The 15834-nt window shown below is 53.5% G+C and overlaps 1 protein-coding gene across 1 annotated transcript in view; it reads right to left on the reverse strand.

The window, feature by feature from the left end:
- LOC148218027 (uncharacterized) overlaps nt 1-15834 on the reverse strand; it is a 775474-nt gene that overhangs the window by 502779 nt on the left and 256861 nt on the right. Inside the window, 1 exon segment of the mRNA XM_088158035.1 lies at nt 15103-15594. Within this exon segment, the coding sequence (XP_088014161.1) occupies nt 15103-15594 (492 nt within the window).

Consider the following 15834-nt stretch of genomic DNA (forward strand, 5'->3'; position numbering starts at 1 on the left):
CAAGGTTCCACCTCTTCCTTTATCTGCTGCCTCTGCCCCAGCCCCAGGAGCGTTGCTCCCCCCACATGCAGCAGGTGACTGAAGAGGACCATGCATGATTTTCACAGGGGTGAATCTTGGTCTTTGTGAGCTTTATTGGATTAAATGTTGGTGCTTTGATTTTTTGCAGGGGCTGAATCTTTATATTTTGCAGGGGATTTGGGCTGAAACTTGCTTTTTGGGGAGTTTTTGATCTGTGTCTTGATGTTTCAATAATTTTTGTGCTGAATCATTATGTTTTGGGGGTTCTTATAGACACAAGATGCCCAATGACTTCCTGAGTTGCACTTTGGAAGGAGGAACCCTCAGCCCAAGGTGCTCTCCTGTGTTTCCCTCCAAACCAGGATTTGTCATTCCCAAGGCGTGGATGGATGGAGGAGGAGGAAAAGTCCCAGGGATCCCACAGGAAGCTGGGTGGCAAATCCAGCCCAGGGAGCTGCGAGGGAAAAAGACCCTCCCTGAGACGGGAAGGCTGCTGGAGATCCAGATGGAGCTCAGAGCTGGTGGAGAAGCCTCCTGGAGGGGAGAAGCCCCACAAATGCTTACAATGTGGGAAGAGTTTCAGCTACAGGTCCCAGCTGATCCTACACCAGAGGATCCACACTAGGGAAAAGCCCTATGAGTGTGGGGAATGCAGGAAGAGCTTCAGCACTTTTTCTTATCTGATGCAGCACCAGGTTATCCACACAGGGGAACGGCCCTACACCTGCTTGGAATGTCGGGAGAGCTTTGGATGGAGCTCTGACCTGAGAAGACACCAGCGCATCCACACCGGGGAGAGGCCCTACGAGTGTCCCAAGTGTGGGAAGAGTTTTCAGACCAGCTCCCATCTCCTCAGACATAAGCGGATTCACACAGAGGAGAGGCCCTTCCGCTGCCCCGACTTCGAGAAGGGATTCAAGCAAATCTCCCATCTCACTGCCCACCGGCGCATCCACACTGGGGAGAGGCCCTACGAGTGTCCTGAGTGTGGGAAGAGCTTCTCCAGGAGTTCAGCCTTGACCCAACACCAACGGAGTCGCCACTAAGGGAAGCCCTGTGAGTGCCCCGAGTGTGGGTCTGGGCTCTGCTCCAGCTCCGTCCCCCATGGGAGGATCGGTGTTGGATGATCCCCAGTGACTCCCACTGGGCAGAGCCCTGGTGATCCTTGGTCCCGGTGATCCCTGTTGGGTGGGGGGAAGGAGTTGAAGAGATTTCTCTCTCTTTTCCTTTCCTGCTGTGATTTGGTTGGTAATAAATTCCCTCGCTGTGCCCAGGCTGGCTCTGTTGTTCCCGTGCCGGTGCTCGGGGCGGGATCTCTCCTGTTCCTTCTCTCAACTCGCGGGCCTCTCCTCATCCAATCAGAGAATGCGATGGAGAAATTCAGCCAATGAGAGAGAGCAGCTGTGATGACTCACCAGTTGCCGGGCAGACCCGCAGCACCCAGTGTTCCCCACCTGGGCAGGGTCTGCAGCGGCTGCTGGGACAGGAGCTTTGTGGGCAGAGAAAAGGGGGTAACACTGAGCCAGGGTTCCCCAGGGGGAGCACACAGGCTCTGGAGGAGGGGGCACACGACTCGTTAGGACCCCCTCTCACCTTCTTGCACAGGTAGAAGCCGAACTCCAATGCCAGGAAGATGAAGCCCAGCACGGAGTCCCCAATCCCCATCAGCACCTTGGTGTCGATGGTGTCTGGCAACATCTCTGGGGGTTCACAAGTGTCAGAACCCCCCCAGACCTGTCACAGATACCCGAAACCCCTCTAAGCACCCTCCCAATTGCCTCCAGCCCACGTAGGACCCCTTAAAATCTCCTCCCAGTCTCTTTCCAGCTCGACCAACCTCATTCCAACCCCTGCTTTTCCATCCCTGATCTTCCATCCCCTCCAGACAAACTCAAATCCCTCCCAGTTACACCCAGCATCCCCAGACTCCCTCCCAGTGCCCACCAGGATCCCCGGAACCCCATCCCACCCTCCTCAACATCCTTCAGACTCCTCGGCCATTCTAGAACCCCCAGCCTTACTCCCAGTTTAAACCAGGCTATCTCAAACTCTCTCCCTGTTACTCCCAGCACACCTCAATTCCCCTACCAGACCCCCCAATGCCTCCCCACTCCCCCCACACTGTGGAGTCCGGGCCGTGCCCCAGTGCCGGCTCAGGGGGTGCTCCAGGCTGACGTGCTCCACCTGGAGCTGGAGCTGACCCCGTGCCGGGCAGGGTTTCCAGCAGCACCAGGAGCTGGTAGAAATCCAGTCCTCATTGGGGACCAGGTCGGTGGCCAGCACGTGTCCCGAGAGCTCCTGCTGGCCCTGGAACCAGCTCAGCTGGATGTGGGCAGGGTAGAAATCCATCAGGGAGCAGAGCAGGCAGCCGGGGCCGGGCTGGGAGCTCGAGCGCCGCAGTGAGATGGACACACTGGGTGGCGCTGGGAGAGAGTGGGAACACTGGGATAAGCTGGTGGGAACTGGGAGAGGTGAAGGAGGGCTGGTGTGGCACTGAGAGGGACTGGGAATGAAATTGGAGAGAGTGGGGGAACACTGGGAGAGAGTGGAGTGGATTGGGATAATGGGAGAGAGGGTAGCGGTCTGGAATTGGACTGAAAAGGACTTGGAACAGACTGGAAGGGACTGGGAAGGCACTGGGAGAGAGGGTGGAGGTCCCGGATTGGAATTAGAAATACTGGGAGTGGACAGGGAATGGAATACCTGTGGACTGAGAGGAATTGGGAGGGACTCTGGTGACACTGGGAGGGACTGTGAGGACACTGGGAGAGACTGGGATGGACTGGAAGAGCCACTGGAGTCACTTGGGCTGAGGGGGCAGGAGGCCCCGGGGATGGGCACAAGAAGGGCTGACGTGTCTCGGGTGATTCCCAGGGAGGTTCTGAGGGGCTCCAGGGTCATTCCCAGGGCAGGGCCCGAGGGGACACGCTCTGCCCCACGCTCACCTCTGCGCTCCACGAGGAACGGGCTGGACAAGTCGTAGTTGTGCCGGCAGTGCCTGTCCACCGCAGCCCGTCTGTACTCCATCCATTGCGGGTCGCTGTTCCAGTGCCTGGCAGCCTTGTCCCCAAAGGAGGTGTCCCCACGCGCAGCCCCACATCGCTGCCCAAGTGCAGGAACTGCTCCCGCTTGGAGATGTTCCTCTCCACGAACCTCAGCCGGTCGGTGCCGTGAATGAAGTGACACTCGGACTAAACCATCTCCTGGAACAGCGCTGTGTGTGCAGGACACAGGTCCGGGGGTGTCCCCCCAGCAGCCCCCCAGCAGCCCACAGTAGCCAAGAGCACCGGGGCAACCCCGACTCTGCACCCCCAGTGCTCCACGGCTGCCATGGGACCCTTCTTCCCGCTGTCCCATTTCATCTTTTCCACGCTTCTCCGTATTTTCCTCCCCCTTTCCCAACACTCCCCAGTCTCCAGCCCCCCCCCATCATCTGTTTGGGGGTCCCACCTCCCCATTTCCCTTTCTCTCCCCACCGGTCCAACGGTTCCCACCACTTCCCTTCCCGCCCCTCCTGCTCACCCGAGAGCTCCGCGCCCCCAGCCCGGGGGGCTCCCAGTGGCACCAGTAGGGCCCCAGCTGCCCCACACGCCCCATGGCCAGCGCCGGGCAGGCTCTGACTCCTCCCCCGTGTTGGAACCCTGGAAACTGAGGGGTTTGGGCTTTCTGTGCTGACAGGCATGGAACCCCAGGAAAACACTGCTTTTGACCTGACGCTGGGAAGAAGGTTTCCAGAATTCAGTGATAGATCTGGGATCACTGGTGTGTTGCTGGAATAGAAATGTGCAGTGTCACATAGTGGAAAATTTAGAATTTGTGATTTTAGAATATAGTAATATATATTAAACAAGATGGAGATTTTAGGGCGGAGGTTTCTTTCTACTTCAATTTCTTCGCGGGTCTAGGTGGTACTTTTGTAATTAGATAGAAAATTCCACATTGCAGGTCATGGCTGATTGGTTCTTGGGCTATTATGGTGTCTTTTTTAAATTGGACTCATTGGCCCTTAAAAACCCTTGTAGAGAGAGGTACGTCGCCATTTTTCGCCTGTTAGCTGTAAGTGCTGTTGAACTCACTGTAATATAGATAAGAATTAATAAACATCTGAGTCCGAACACGAAATTCCGTCTCTAGAGCATTTAATCTCGAGTCTAGAAAAACAAAAAAGAAGATAAAACGCGATACCCCCCTCCCCAAATTCTCCTGGCGGGGGGCGCTGGGGGCGGGGCGCGGGTGGAGTCCAGGTGAGGAGCTCTGGGCGCTCTGGGACTGCCTGAGGAGTCATCAGCGCCGCGCGCTCTGATTGGCTCAATTATTTTGGTGCCTTCTCTGATTGGCTGAGGAGAGGCCCGGGAGTTGAGAGGAGGACCGGGAGAGATCCTGCCCCAGGCTAGCGGTGGAAGAACATCCAATTAACAAGGCATGCAGATCATTTCCCAGCGGTGCCCACACTCCTGTAGGAACTAAATGCACCGAGGATCTCACGAGGGTCACCAACTCTCTGGCGGCCAAATCCAGCCCTGCGCTCCCTGCGGGTGCGGGCACTCTGGGAAGGGCTCAGCTGCGGGTCAGATGGCCGGAGAGTGGCTTGGTGGTCACCTCGTGTTTGAGGCACTGATGGGCTGGGGAGATGCGTGGACACCACATGATCAGAGAGCTGACTGGGTAAAGGGACACGGCAACAGCGACACCGCAGTGACAGGCAGCCAATGCGGGCTTGTTTCAGTAAAGTTTGGGTTAAGTTTCGAGTATAAAAAGGCTCGGTTGGTTACAATAAACGATCTTCTTCAGAACAAGCAATCAAATCCATGTGTCTTTGTTCCTCATTGCTACACATGACCATGAAATGGCCGTGACGATGACTCAGCTGTGATCCTGACATGACCATCATATGATTGTGGCCATGAGTTGACCACAAGACGAGCATGAGATGAGAACGACCATGAGATCACCATGACTTTTGGGGGTTGGTTTTTTCCTTTCCTCTCTGCCTATGGAATTTTTTTCCCATATACATGCCAACAAGCACTGATGACTAGGTCTTAGCACTGACACCTAGGGACAGGGGCAGGCGAAGCCTCCTTGGTATTTTGGGAGTTTCTCTTGGAGGGCTGGGGGAGGCAGGTGGGAGGGAAAGGGGGAACACTGTGGAATTAGAAGCAGGTAAAGGAGGGTGGGGGGCAGTTGCTGGCTCTCGCTCGCTTTTGGCTCTCGGAGCAGAAAGGTCATTGCTACCCCCCCACCATCCCAACGCCGGGAGCTGCCTCTCTGTTTTGGACCCCACAGCCCTGCTTGGACGCCCTCCTGCTTCAGCTTGCTGTTTTCCCAGCATCCTGCCTCTCCTCCATCCCTTCCCATCTGGGACACAGCTGCCATCACCCCCAGTCCCCTGCAGCCGCACGGGGATCGTCGCACCTGCCCATCAGGAGCCTGCCAGAGCTCACTGCCAGCTGTGACAGCAACTGCACCAAAGGGGAAAGTGCCCGTGGCCCAGAGACTGGAACTGGGCTCCTGTTCTCTTTGTTGTTAATTTCATAGTTGTTGTTATTCCTATCTCCATATCATTGCCTGAGAGCCCCTTAATTTCAAAATTATACTAATTCAAAGGGAATGGATTTATTTTCTCCATTTCAAGAGAGGGCCCTGCTTTCCCTAGCAGACTTTCAAACCAAGACACACTTCCTGACCAGCAAGGGAGAGTTCTCCCTGCAGCTGATCACCCCAATACGGTATATTTTTGTCAGCTCTGAATTTCCCTTCTCCACCTTCAGGAGAAGAAAAAAGTCTGACTTTGTCTCTCGGGTTTCCTGATCATTCATAACTGAAAGCTGTTGAGGTCCTGAACTTGCTCCCATGGTGTTGGACCCATTGTGCCCCCCCAAATATCTTCCTTTACCCTATAAACAACTGACATAGATGGAAAGCACAGTAACAGGTCGAGTTGCAGGAATGCACCAGCTACAAATCTGTGCCACCTTCTGTCTACTGCCCTGACCTACCAAAATAGGGCTTGGAGAAAGTATTTTTTATAAATGCACATGCTCTTTATTTTTTCTTTTCTTTTATGAGAGCTGCCAACCCTTTTGTACCCTGAATGTCTCTCCAAGTCTCTACCCAAAGGCCTGACCCGAGCTGTGATCCTTCCAGCCAGGACCCCACCGTGAGGGGGTGGCAAGAGCTCTGTGTGTCAGCCCGGGTCTGGAGGCTGAGCTGGGAGTGATAATTATCCCTTTTCTAATGTCCTGTGAGCGGTGACTGCCAATTCTCCAAGGGCTGTGACACATTTTCACCAGGAGTGTGATGTCCATTGTTAAAAGTTTCCATTTTTACAAAGAAAACATTTTCAGTTTCGTTTTCTCCCTGTAGTGGAAGAAGAAAAATCACGGCTACTATTGTAAATAAACCAAAAGCGTTTCAGGCAGCGTTTCAGAAGTTGAAACATCTACTCCTCAGGGCACAGCCTCAGCCTTTTTACAAGGCTTCCTTTGAATGCAATGTGGAATTTCCTTAAATAGGAACTGCTGGTTGATGCTTCCTGAGATGGATTTTTTCTCTTGGATGCAACTGTCTCCAAACTGGAGGATATTTAACAAACTAATAAGTAAATCAGTTTTGTCTCATTTAGGGTGTGGAATGCCAGAGCGATGCAAAGAACTGGTAGAAGCAGGATATGATGTTCGACTGCCAGACAAAGAAAATGTGACTCTTCTTCACTGGGGAGCGATAACAGAGAGGAGCTGGTGAAGTGAGCTGGGAGTCCCTGTGACAGGAACAGCAACAGCATATTCTGCCACTGTTACCTACAACGACTTTGTTGCTTTTGTACTTAAAGACAGAGGAATGCCCTGCTTGAGAAGAAAAGGGTAGAATTCAAATCTTAATGAACTTAGCTTTGTGAAAATGTCACCGAAATGGAAAGGTAGCCCATTCTCTGCATTCCCGAGCAGCAGGGAGGCAGGGAAAGCAGGCAGATTGGATCCCATTGCCGAATGGCAGCGTAGCAAAGTCCCGAAGCCGAATGCACAAAAGCTCCCACAGCGACCATGCAACTGACTGCACTGATCCACTGATGGAAGGGAAGCAGCCAGGGTTACACCCCTGTCACTGAACTCCAGGATTAAACCAAGATTCTTTTGCTCTAGGTAGATTTTCTAGGAGAAAATCCCAACCAGATATTCTCAAGAGGTAAAAAGCACACAGTTTACTAGCAAACTGGCAAAAAAGTTTTACAGGCAAACTAGAGAAAATTAAGGAACATTGTCAAAAGAGTAAACACAACACCACTTATCACAGCATAGACTTAGCCCACAGAACACAGAAAACCTTTACACTCATTTGATGTTACCGTCCGTGAGAGAGAAGAAAGAGGAAACCATAAAGACAGGAAAGATACAGAAAAACAGACATCTGTCTATGGAGTCCTGGGTTCCAGTGATGTAAAACTCCAAGATGAAGGTAGGGCTAAAGGATCATGTGCTTGCCTTATGGTGATCCTTCTTCCTTATGGTGTCCCCAAACCTTTTCAGCCCATCCTGGGCCTTCCTCCCCAGAGGGATTTCTGGTCTTTTGGCCACTTGGGTGCCTCCAGTGTGCCATGACTGACAGACATCGTGGAGCAGAGCACTACCTTCCCAGAGATCTGATCTACTCCTAGCACACATTCCCAGCCCCTCAGGATGTCTCACAAAAGATTACCTTTTCCAGACTCTGACAGGCAGGACCCACCCCCCACAAAATCTTGGGCAGAGCGTACACCTTTAGCACAATGTGAAACTGCCTAGGCAGCCTTTAAAAACTCGTGTCTGAGAGCAAACCCCTCTGTCCTCCTCAAGGTTTCCTGGCAGTCAAATCCTAAAGACACAGTGACCATCTTTTTGGCACAAAGGGTCATGGGACAGATACTTTATCACTAAGAATCCCTCCTAAGCCAGCATCCTTCCAGAGAGTTGGAGAGAAAGAGAGAAGGTCCTCCTTGAGCCTCCTTTCCTGCAGGCTGAGCCCCCATCTCCCTCAGCCGCTTCTCACCTGACTTGTGCTCCAGAGCCCGCCCCAGCTCAATTCTCTGCACACACTCGAGCACCTCAAAGTCTTTCTTGTAATGAGGAACCCAAAACTGACCCCAGGATTAAGGTGAGACCTCAGCGGTGCCCAGAACAGGGGGACAGTCACTGTCCTGGTCATGCTGGCCACACTATTGCTGACACTGGCCAGGATGCCATTGTCCTTCTTGGCCACCTGGGCACACCTGGGCTCGTGTTGGCCAGGTCTCGGTCAGCACCTCGAGGTCTTTTTCTGTGGGATGATTGGAAACTGCAGGGAACGATCAGTGGAATGCGGACAGTTTAGTAACAACTCCAGGGGGCCCAGTCTGATTTCGGGACTCTTTGGCCGCTTTGGTAACAAGCCAAGTCAGCCCAGTTCCCCTTAAGGGCTCTGTGGCCGCCTGAAGTCACCAGCCCGTAGCCCTGCAGGGGGATGTTGTAACCCAAGTGCAGGTGTAAGCTATTTCTTTGGACACCCGTTCCCACTCTTGCAGAACGTTGGGGTTTATTTATGGATCCCTCGTGCCCGCTGGCCGAAGCGCCTCCTGCCCCCGCTGTTGTTGCTGTCGGAGCTCGCAGCGCAGCCCTGCAGGAACGGCCGCTGCGCGCGGGCCCCGCTCCGCCGCTGCCCCGGTGACGGCCGAACCCTGGGCGCGAGCACCGCCACGGGGGCGGGGCCTGCGCCCCTCGCGCTGCTCGGCCACCAATGGGGAGCCGCGGGACGGGCGGGGCGGGCGGGGATTGGCTGGGGCCGGTGGGCGGGGCCCGGAGGGGCCGGGCCCGGCTGAGGGGCCGTTGGTGCGGCAGAGTGGGAGCGGCGGCGGCCGGGGCGGCGTGGGGGAGCGGAGTGCGGTGGGGAAGGGACCGACCCCCGGTGGGAGAGAAACCGACCCCCGGTGGGAGAGGGACCGACCCCCGGCGAGAGGGTCGGGACTGGCCCCCGGTGAGGAACTGAGTGGCCTCTGGCGAAGGAGTGAGCCCCGGTGAGTGGCCCATAACGAGTGCCCCTCGCGGCGTGGTCTCGCGTCCTGTGCCCAGTACCAGCGCTCTCTGACTGATCCACATCTGTACTTGCATCTGTTTGACATCTGGACACAGGACTCCCATGCTGACCTCCATGGCTGCTGGCATATATTTATTCCCTTTGTGTCACTTTCCAGGTACTTTATGGAGTTATGATCTGGATGCAGTGTCTGGTTTCTCACACAGCTGTTGAATGAATCCTTTTGCACAAAAGGTGGTGGATGATGCACTGGCATTTACTCTTTGGTGTTTCACACTTTCCAAGGCATTTTGGAATCCAAATGAAGCTTATGTACTTAGAAATTAAATATGTAGGGAATGTAGTCAAATATTGCTTGTGTGACGTATTCCTTAATGAGTTCTTTTAGAAAAACCAACTATATACAACAGTACCCATTTGTTTTATATTAATACACAAGATCAAAATAATAGGACAAGGAGCCGAATCTAATTACCAACTGTCCTGCCTCCCCACCAAAAAAGGGTGACAACCTTACATGCAATCCATTTTTAGAGCTGTGTGACAGGTTAGATGTATTGGTAGTCTAGAATCACTACATCTGTTTACTGCCGTATTGGCTTACCCAATACTTAACAGAAACTTAATAGTAATATTTGGTATATGTATGTAAGGGATAGTGTTTTGAGGGGTTTTGTCTTATATGCATTTACTGTGAGTACATTCTCTCTTTTCTCGGTGGTTTTGTATGTGTCCATGCCTGACTTCTGCCATAAACTTCTCCCTGGCTGTGTGGGAGGTGTACAAGGAGGTGCTGTCAGCCCTGCTGGGAAGGTCTTCCTTGGAATACATGCACACCATGGAATCCTCTGAAGTTATACTATGTCTTTTCTTAGAGTATTTAATAACCATTGTGTAGCCAGAGCAAAGGTGGACATAAAAGCTCTCACCTTCCTCACGTGTTCAGTTCAAACAAAACCAGAAAGCAATCTACATCATCTTTTAGAATAAGTTATAGCATTTGTATCTCTTAAAATTAGTAACACTGTTGATCTGGTAGGCACCACATCATCAATGGAAAAGTACTGGTTGATGATTTTGGCACTTAAAATTGTCACTGGACTATTGCTGGTATTTGACAAGATAGTTTTACCTGCTCAAGCTCCATGAACCCAAGGGACTTGAGCAAAATGTGTGATGTGAACTGTTAGAAAGAGTACTACAGTTGTTACTGTTATAAATGAGAGACAAAAGTCTCTATATTCAGCAAAATTTAGATTGCTTTATTTGATATAGAAAGAGCAAGCAGGGCGCTGGGGAACGTGAGGGGTCACCGCCCACTCCACGCTCCACCCAACCTTGGTTTGCAGCCTCTTCTTATACTGTGGGTTCTCGTTGTAATCAATAATTTTTGGTTTTTTGTTGTCATAAGTAGTGGTGGTTGAATAAACATCCTTACACAAATTCACAAAGCCTTTGGGTGATAATCAGTCACAGATAGCCATCTGGTCCTTGTAGATATCCACCAGAGAAGTTCTGGAAGTCTAGTCCTTGAGATAGGCAGCATTGATCAGACAAAGGCAGGAAGGGCTTTCTGGGAAGTCTGATTTTGCAAGCTGGTAGCCGATACAACTTATTTGGAAAACATAACATAACATATTATAATGTAACATAATACAACGTAATATAACAAAGTGATTTTAAACAGAATTATTTTATCATATAATTTCCATTATCTAGTGTCCATGCTTCACTTCAGAGCTTAGTATTCTGGTTTATATAAACCCCAATGCTTTTGTGATTAACACGAATCTTTTATCAATTATCATACTGAGAACCCCAAAACTCCCCCTGGACCCTCACCTGGGAAACCCCAAATCCTTGGGAATGCTCACCTGGGATCCCCCCCAAAAATCTAATCTGGGTACCTGGGAACTCCAAAACCTCCTGCAGCCTCATCTGGGAAACCCCAAATCCTTGAGAATTCTCACTTGGAACCACCCAAACCCCACCCAAACCCTCCCCAGAACTCTCCAACCCCTCCCCCGCCCCCTAACCCCCATTTACTGTCCCCAGCTGTCCCCCCCTGCCCTCCCCCCCGAGCTGGCCCAGGTGGACACCGCGTGGCACTGAGCCCTGGTGGCCCTGGTGGCCCTGGTGGCCCTGGCCGAGGCCTTGAGGACACCAAGCACCGTCCCCACGGCACTGGCTGAAGCCAAGGTCACGCTGTATCAGGCCCAAGTGGCCCTGGAAGAGCTGAAGGAGGCCAGAAAGGCCGAGGTGGCCCCGGCGGTGGCCCGGGGGACCCTGGGGAACGAGGACAAGCAGGAGCTGCGGGGCTCCAAGCGGTCCTGGCTGAGGCAGCAGTGATGATGATGCTGGAGCAGGAGGAGGAAGGGGCACAGCAGTGCCAGAGCTGGCTATGGGCTGGGCACAGGCTGGCCATGGGGCTGATGGTGCTGTGTGCTGCTGTGTGTGAGTAAAAACCAGTGTGGACCAGTATAAATCAGTATGGACCAGTATAGACCAGTACAGACCAGTTTGGGTGAGCTGGGCTCCAGGCTGGGCATGGGCCGGCCGTGGGGCTGATGGTGCTTTGTAGGAGTATAAACCAGTATAAACCAGTATAAATCAGTATAGACCAGTATGGGCCAGTACAGACCTGTACAGACCAGTATGGACCAGTAGAGACCCACCCTGTCCCAGGATGGGGACACTGGGCTGGCACTGGGAGCACTGGGAAGGAACTGGTTTGGTGACATTGAGATGGTGACATTGGTATGGGGAAAATGAGTTGGTGACAATGGGATGGGACTGGGATGGAACAGGTGGCAGTGGGACATAACTGGGAGCACTGGGACAGGGACACTGGAACAGGATGGGGGATACTGGGATGGGACAGGGACACTGGAATGGAACTGGGAGCATTGGGCTGGTGGCACTGGGACAGGACTGAGGACACTGAGACTGAACTGGGGACACTGGGGTGGTGCCATGGGTGGCACTGGTGATGCTGAGATGGCACTGGGGACACTGGGACAGGACCAGTGACACTGGATTGGTGACACTGGGACAGAACTGGTGGCACTGGGATGGAACTGGGGACACTGGGTTGGTGACACTGAGCTGGCACTGGGAGCACTGGGCTGGCACTGGGAGCACTGGGCTAGTGGCACTGGGACAGGACCGGTGGCACTGGGCTGGTGACACTGGTATGGGTCAATGACGGGGTGGCACTGGGCTGGCACAGGGACACAACTGGGAGCACTGGGACAAGAACACTGGGACAGGATGGGGGACACTGGGATGGCACTGGGGACACTGGGCTGGTGATGACATTGGTATGGGGACACTGGGGATGTGGTACTGGGACAGGACTGGTGGCACTGCGATAGGACTGGGGACACTGGGCTGGGGCTGGAACTGGGTTAGTGACACCAGGCTGGTGGCACTTGGGTGGTGACAGAACTGGTGGCACTGGGTTGGTGACACTGGTATGGTGACAATGGGGGGGTAGCACTGGGATGGGACTGGGAGCACTGGGATGGTGACACTGAGAGGGAACTGGTGGCACTGGGACACAACTGGGAGCACTGGGACAAGAGCACTGGGACAGGATGGGGGACACTGGGCTGGCACTGGGAGCACTGGGAGGGAACTGTTTTGGTGACATTGAGATGGTGACTTTGGTATGGGGAGAATAGGGTGGTGGCACTGGGAGGGAACTGGAGACACAGATTGAACTGGGAGCACTGGGATGGTGACACTGGGACACAACTAGGAGCACTGGGACAGGGACACTGTGACAGGATGGGGGACACTGAGATGGACTGGAGACACTGGACACTGGGATGGACTGGAGACACTGGGAGGGAACTGGGAGCACTGGGATGGTGAAATTGGTATGGTGGCAATGGGGCAGTGACACTGGGCTGGGAAGGAACTGGGAACACTGAGCTGGTGACACTGGGACAGGACTGGGGACACTGGGGCAGCTCTGGTGGTGCTGGGGTTGAACTGGGGACACTGGGATTGAACTGGGGACACTGGGCTGGTGACACTGAGACTGAACGGGTGGCACTGGGATGGTGACACTGGGGCAGCCCTGGGCTGGTGGCTCTGGGGTGTTCTTGGTGCCACTGCTCAGGTGCCACTGTGCTGGTTGCCCTGCTGCCGTGTCCCCGGTGCCACCTGTGCGGTGTCCCCATGTCCCCGCAGTGTCTCTGGACTTGGCACACTCTGCCCTGGGGGTGACCAAAGACAGTCACCTGCTGCTGGCTCTGGGCACAGTGGCCGTGTCCTGCCAGGTGACCCTGCAGGCCTCGGTGACATCGTGGTGACACCTGGCCACCATCGCCTGTGAGCACTGGGCCATGGCCCAGCACCTGCGTGACTGTGCCCAGGGGGTGGCGACCGCCAGGGCCAGCAAGGACACTGCAGATGTCCAGGGGCAGCTGGACACGGTGACATGGCACCTGGGGTACTTGGTAGACGCTGTTAACAGGGACATGATGGTGACACATGTGGGACATGGCAACAGGGGTTCCCCAGAGCTGCCCAGGCCCTCGGGGACATCGTGGTGGCCTTGGGAACCTCGGTGGAGGGACACAAGGAAGTGATGTGAAAGCTGGAGGCAGCCCGGGATGCAGGGACAGGGTGGGGACATGGGGGCGGCACTGTCACCCCGAGGGACACTGGGGACCTTGGTGCCTTTGCCTTGGGGACATCGGGGCCACCCTGAAGTCACCTGTCCTGTTTTGGGTCACTAAGATGACCCTGCAGTGTCCCCACGTGACCGCAGTTTGTCCCCTTGAATCATTAAAAACCGGAATAATCACAGACAAAGGCACTGTAACTAATTAAAGTTACAAAGTGGTGTGTTTATTCACCGGCACGGGAGTCACCTCCCAAAGGCGTGACCGCCCCGAACAAGGTTCTTTGCCCTCTATTTATTGCCCAAGACCTTACATACAATACATGTGCATAACCCCAGCACCTCCCATCCCCACCCCATATTAAAATGAGCCCATTCGTCCTTCACGTGTGCACAGTTCTTCTCTTGAATTGGGTCGGTGGTCTCGAAATGGGTCAGTGGTCTCAAAGGATGAAGTCAGGAGAGTCTTCATCAGGTCTCTGTGATCCTGTGGCACAATCCAAGGCCTCGTGCTTCATGATTAACGCATTATTATTTTATTTATTATTTAGGTTCTTCTATACCTAAGTTCATAATAGCAGATAATTATACCAATTAGCTCTTTCCTAAGCATCAAGTAATTACCTACCTAACTTACATCTTGGCCATGGAAACTCCTTCTACCCTTAGCAAAAGTCTTTACTCTTTAAAACCATGATTCAACTCTCCATGTCTGTGCCCCACCATGTCTTTGTCCCTCCGTATCCCCACCCATGTCTCAGTTCAGTGTCTTTATTTTCACCCGTGTTGGTTGTTTTAAAAGGATGAAGAGAAATGAAAAGCAAATCGAGGCCAAAAGAAAAAGATTTCAGTGTCTGTGTGAGCTGAGGACCAATGTGCTTGAGTGGGAGGGAAAAACATTTTTTGGAGGTCTTTCCACCCCACTGTCTCCAAAATCTTGGTCTTTGCCTCAGTTCATTACCATGTGGCTGCAGAAGACAACCTTGGGCAATAGGAAATGAAAATCCGGGAATTAGTGAGGTTGGAAAAGATCTCCAAGACCATTCCTGGATATTCCTGGATACCACCAGGAGATAGGATTGAACACAGAATATTTTCTGAGGTTGAAAGTCAACAAATCTGCTCTCCTCAAAGAATTCCCAATGTCAGTTTGGGCCCTGATGGACGTTCCTGCCCCTGTGTTCATCCAGGTGCCCACAGGGAGACAGGATGATGCAGAAACCCCTCAGCCAGGTGTCTTCCCAACACGGATCACCAGGACCAAAGATCACCAGGGCTCTGCCCAACGGGGGTCACTGGGGATCATCCAACACCGATCCTCCCATGGGAGATGGAGCTGGAGCAGAGCACAAAGCTCTTCCCACACTCGGGGCACTCACAGGGCTTCCCTTAGTGGTGACTCCGTTGGTGTCGGGTCAAGTGAGAGCTCCTGGAGAAGCTCTTCCCACACTCAGGACACTCGTAGGGCCTCTCCCCAGTGTGGATGCGCCGGTGGACAGTGAGGGTGGAGTTGCGGTTGAATCCCTTCCCGCAGTCGGGGCAGCGGAAGGGCCTCTCCTCTGTGTGAATCCGCTCATGTAGGAGGAGATTGGAGCTGGTGTGAAACCTCTTCCCACACTTGGGACACTCGTAGGGCCTCTCCCCAGTGTGGATGCGCTGGTGTCTTCTCAGGTCAGAGCTCCACCCAAAGCTCTTCCCACATTCCAAGCAGGTGTAGGGCCGTTCCCCTGTGTGGATCACCTGGTGCTGGATCAGGTTGGAGCTGTTGCTGAAGCCCTTCCCACATTCCCCACACTCGTAGGGCTTCTCCCCAGTGTGGATCCTCTGGTGTAGGATCAGCTGGGACCTGTAGTTGAAACCCTTCCCACATTCCAAGCACTTGTGGGGCTTCTCCCCTCCAGGAGGCTTCTCCACCAGCTCTGAGCTCTGCCTGGATATCCGGCCGCCTTCCCGGCTCAGGGAGGGTCTTTCCTCCTCGCAGCTCCCTGGGCTGGGTTTGCAGCCCCTCCTCGTGAGAGATCTCCAGGGCTTTTCTGCCTCCTCCATCCCTGCACACCTGAGGAATGAAAATTCCTGGATTAGGGGGAAATAACAAGAAGAGAGCTCCATAAACTGGGTGTTCCTCCTTGCCCAAG

Source organism: Sturnus vulgaris, unplaced genomic scaffold, assembly GCF_052056855.1.
Source record: "Sturnus vulgaris isolate bStuVul1 unplaced genomic scaffold, bStuVul1.hap1 Scaffold_195, whole genome shotgun sequence".
NCBI lineage: Eukaryota > Metazoa > Chordata > Aves > Passeriformes > Sturnidae > Sturnus > Sturnus vulgaris.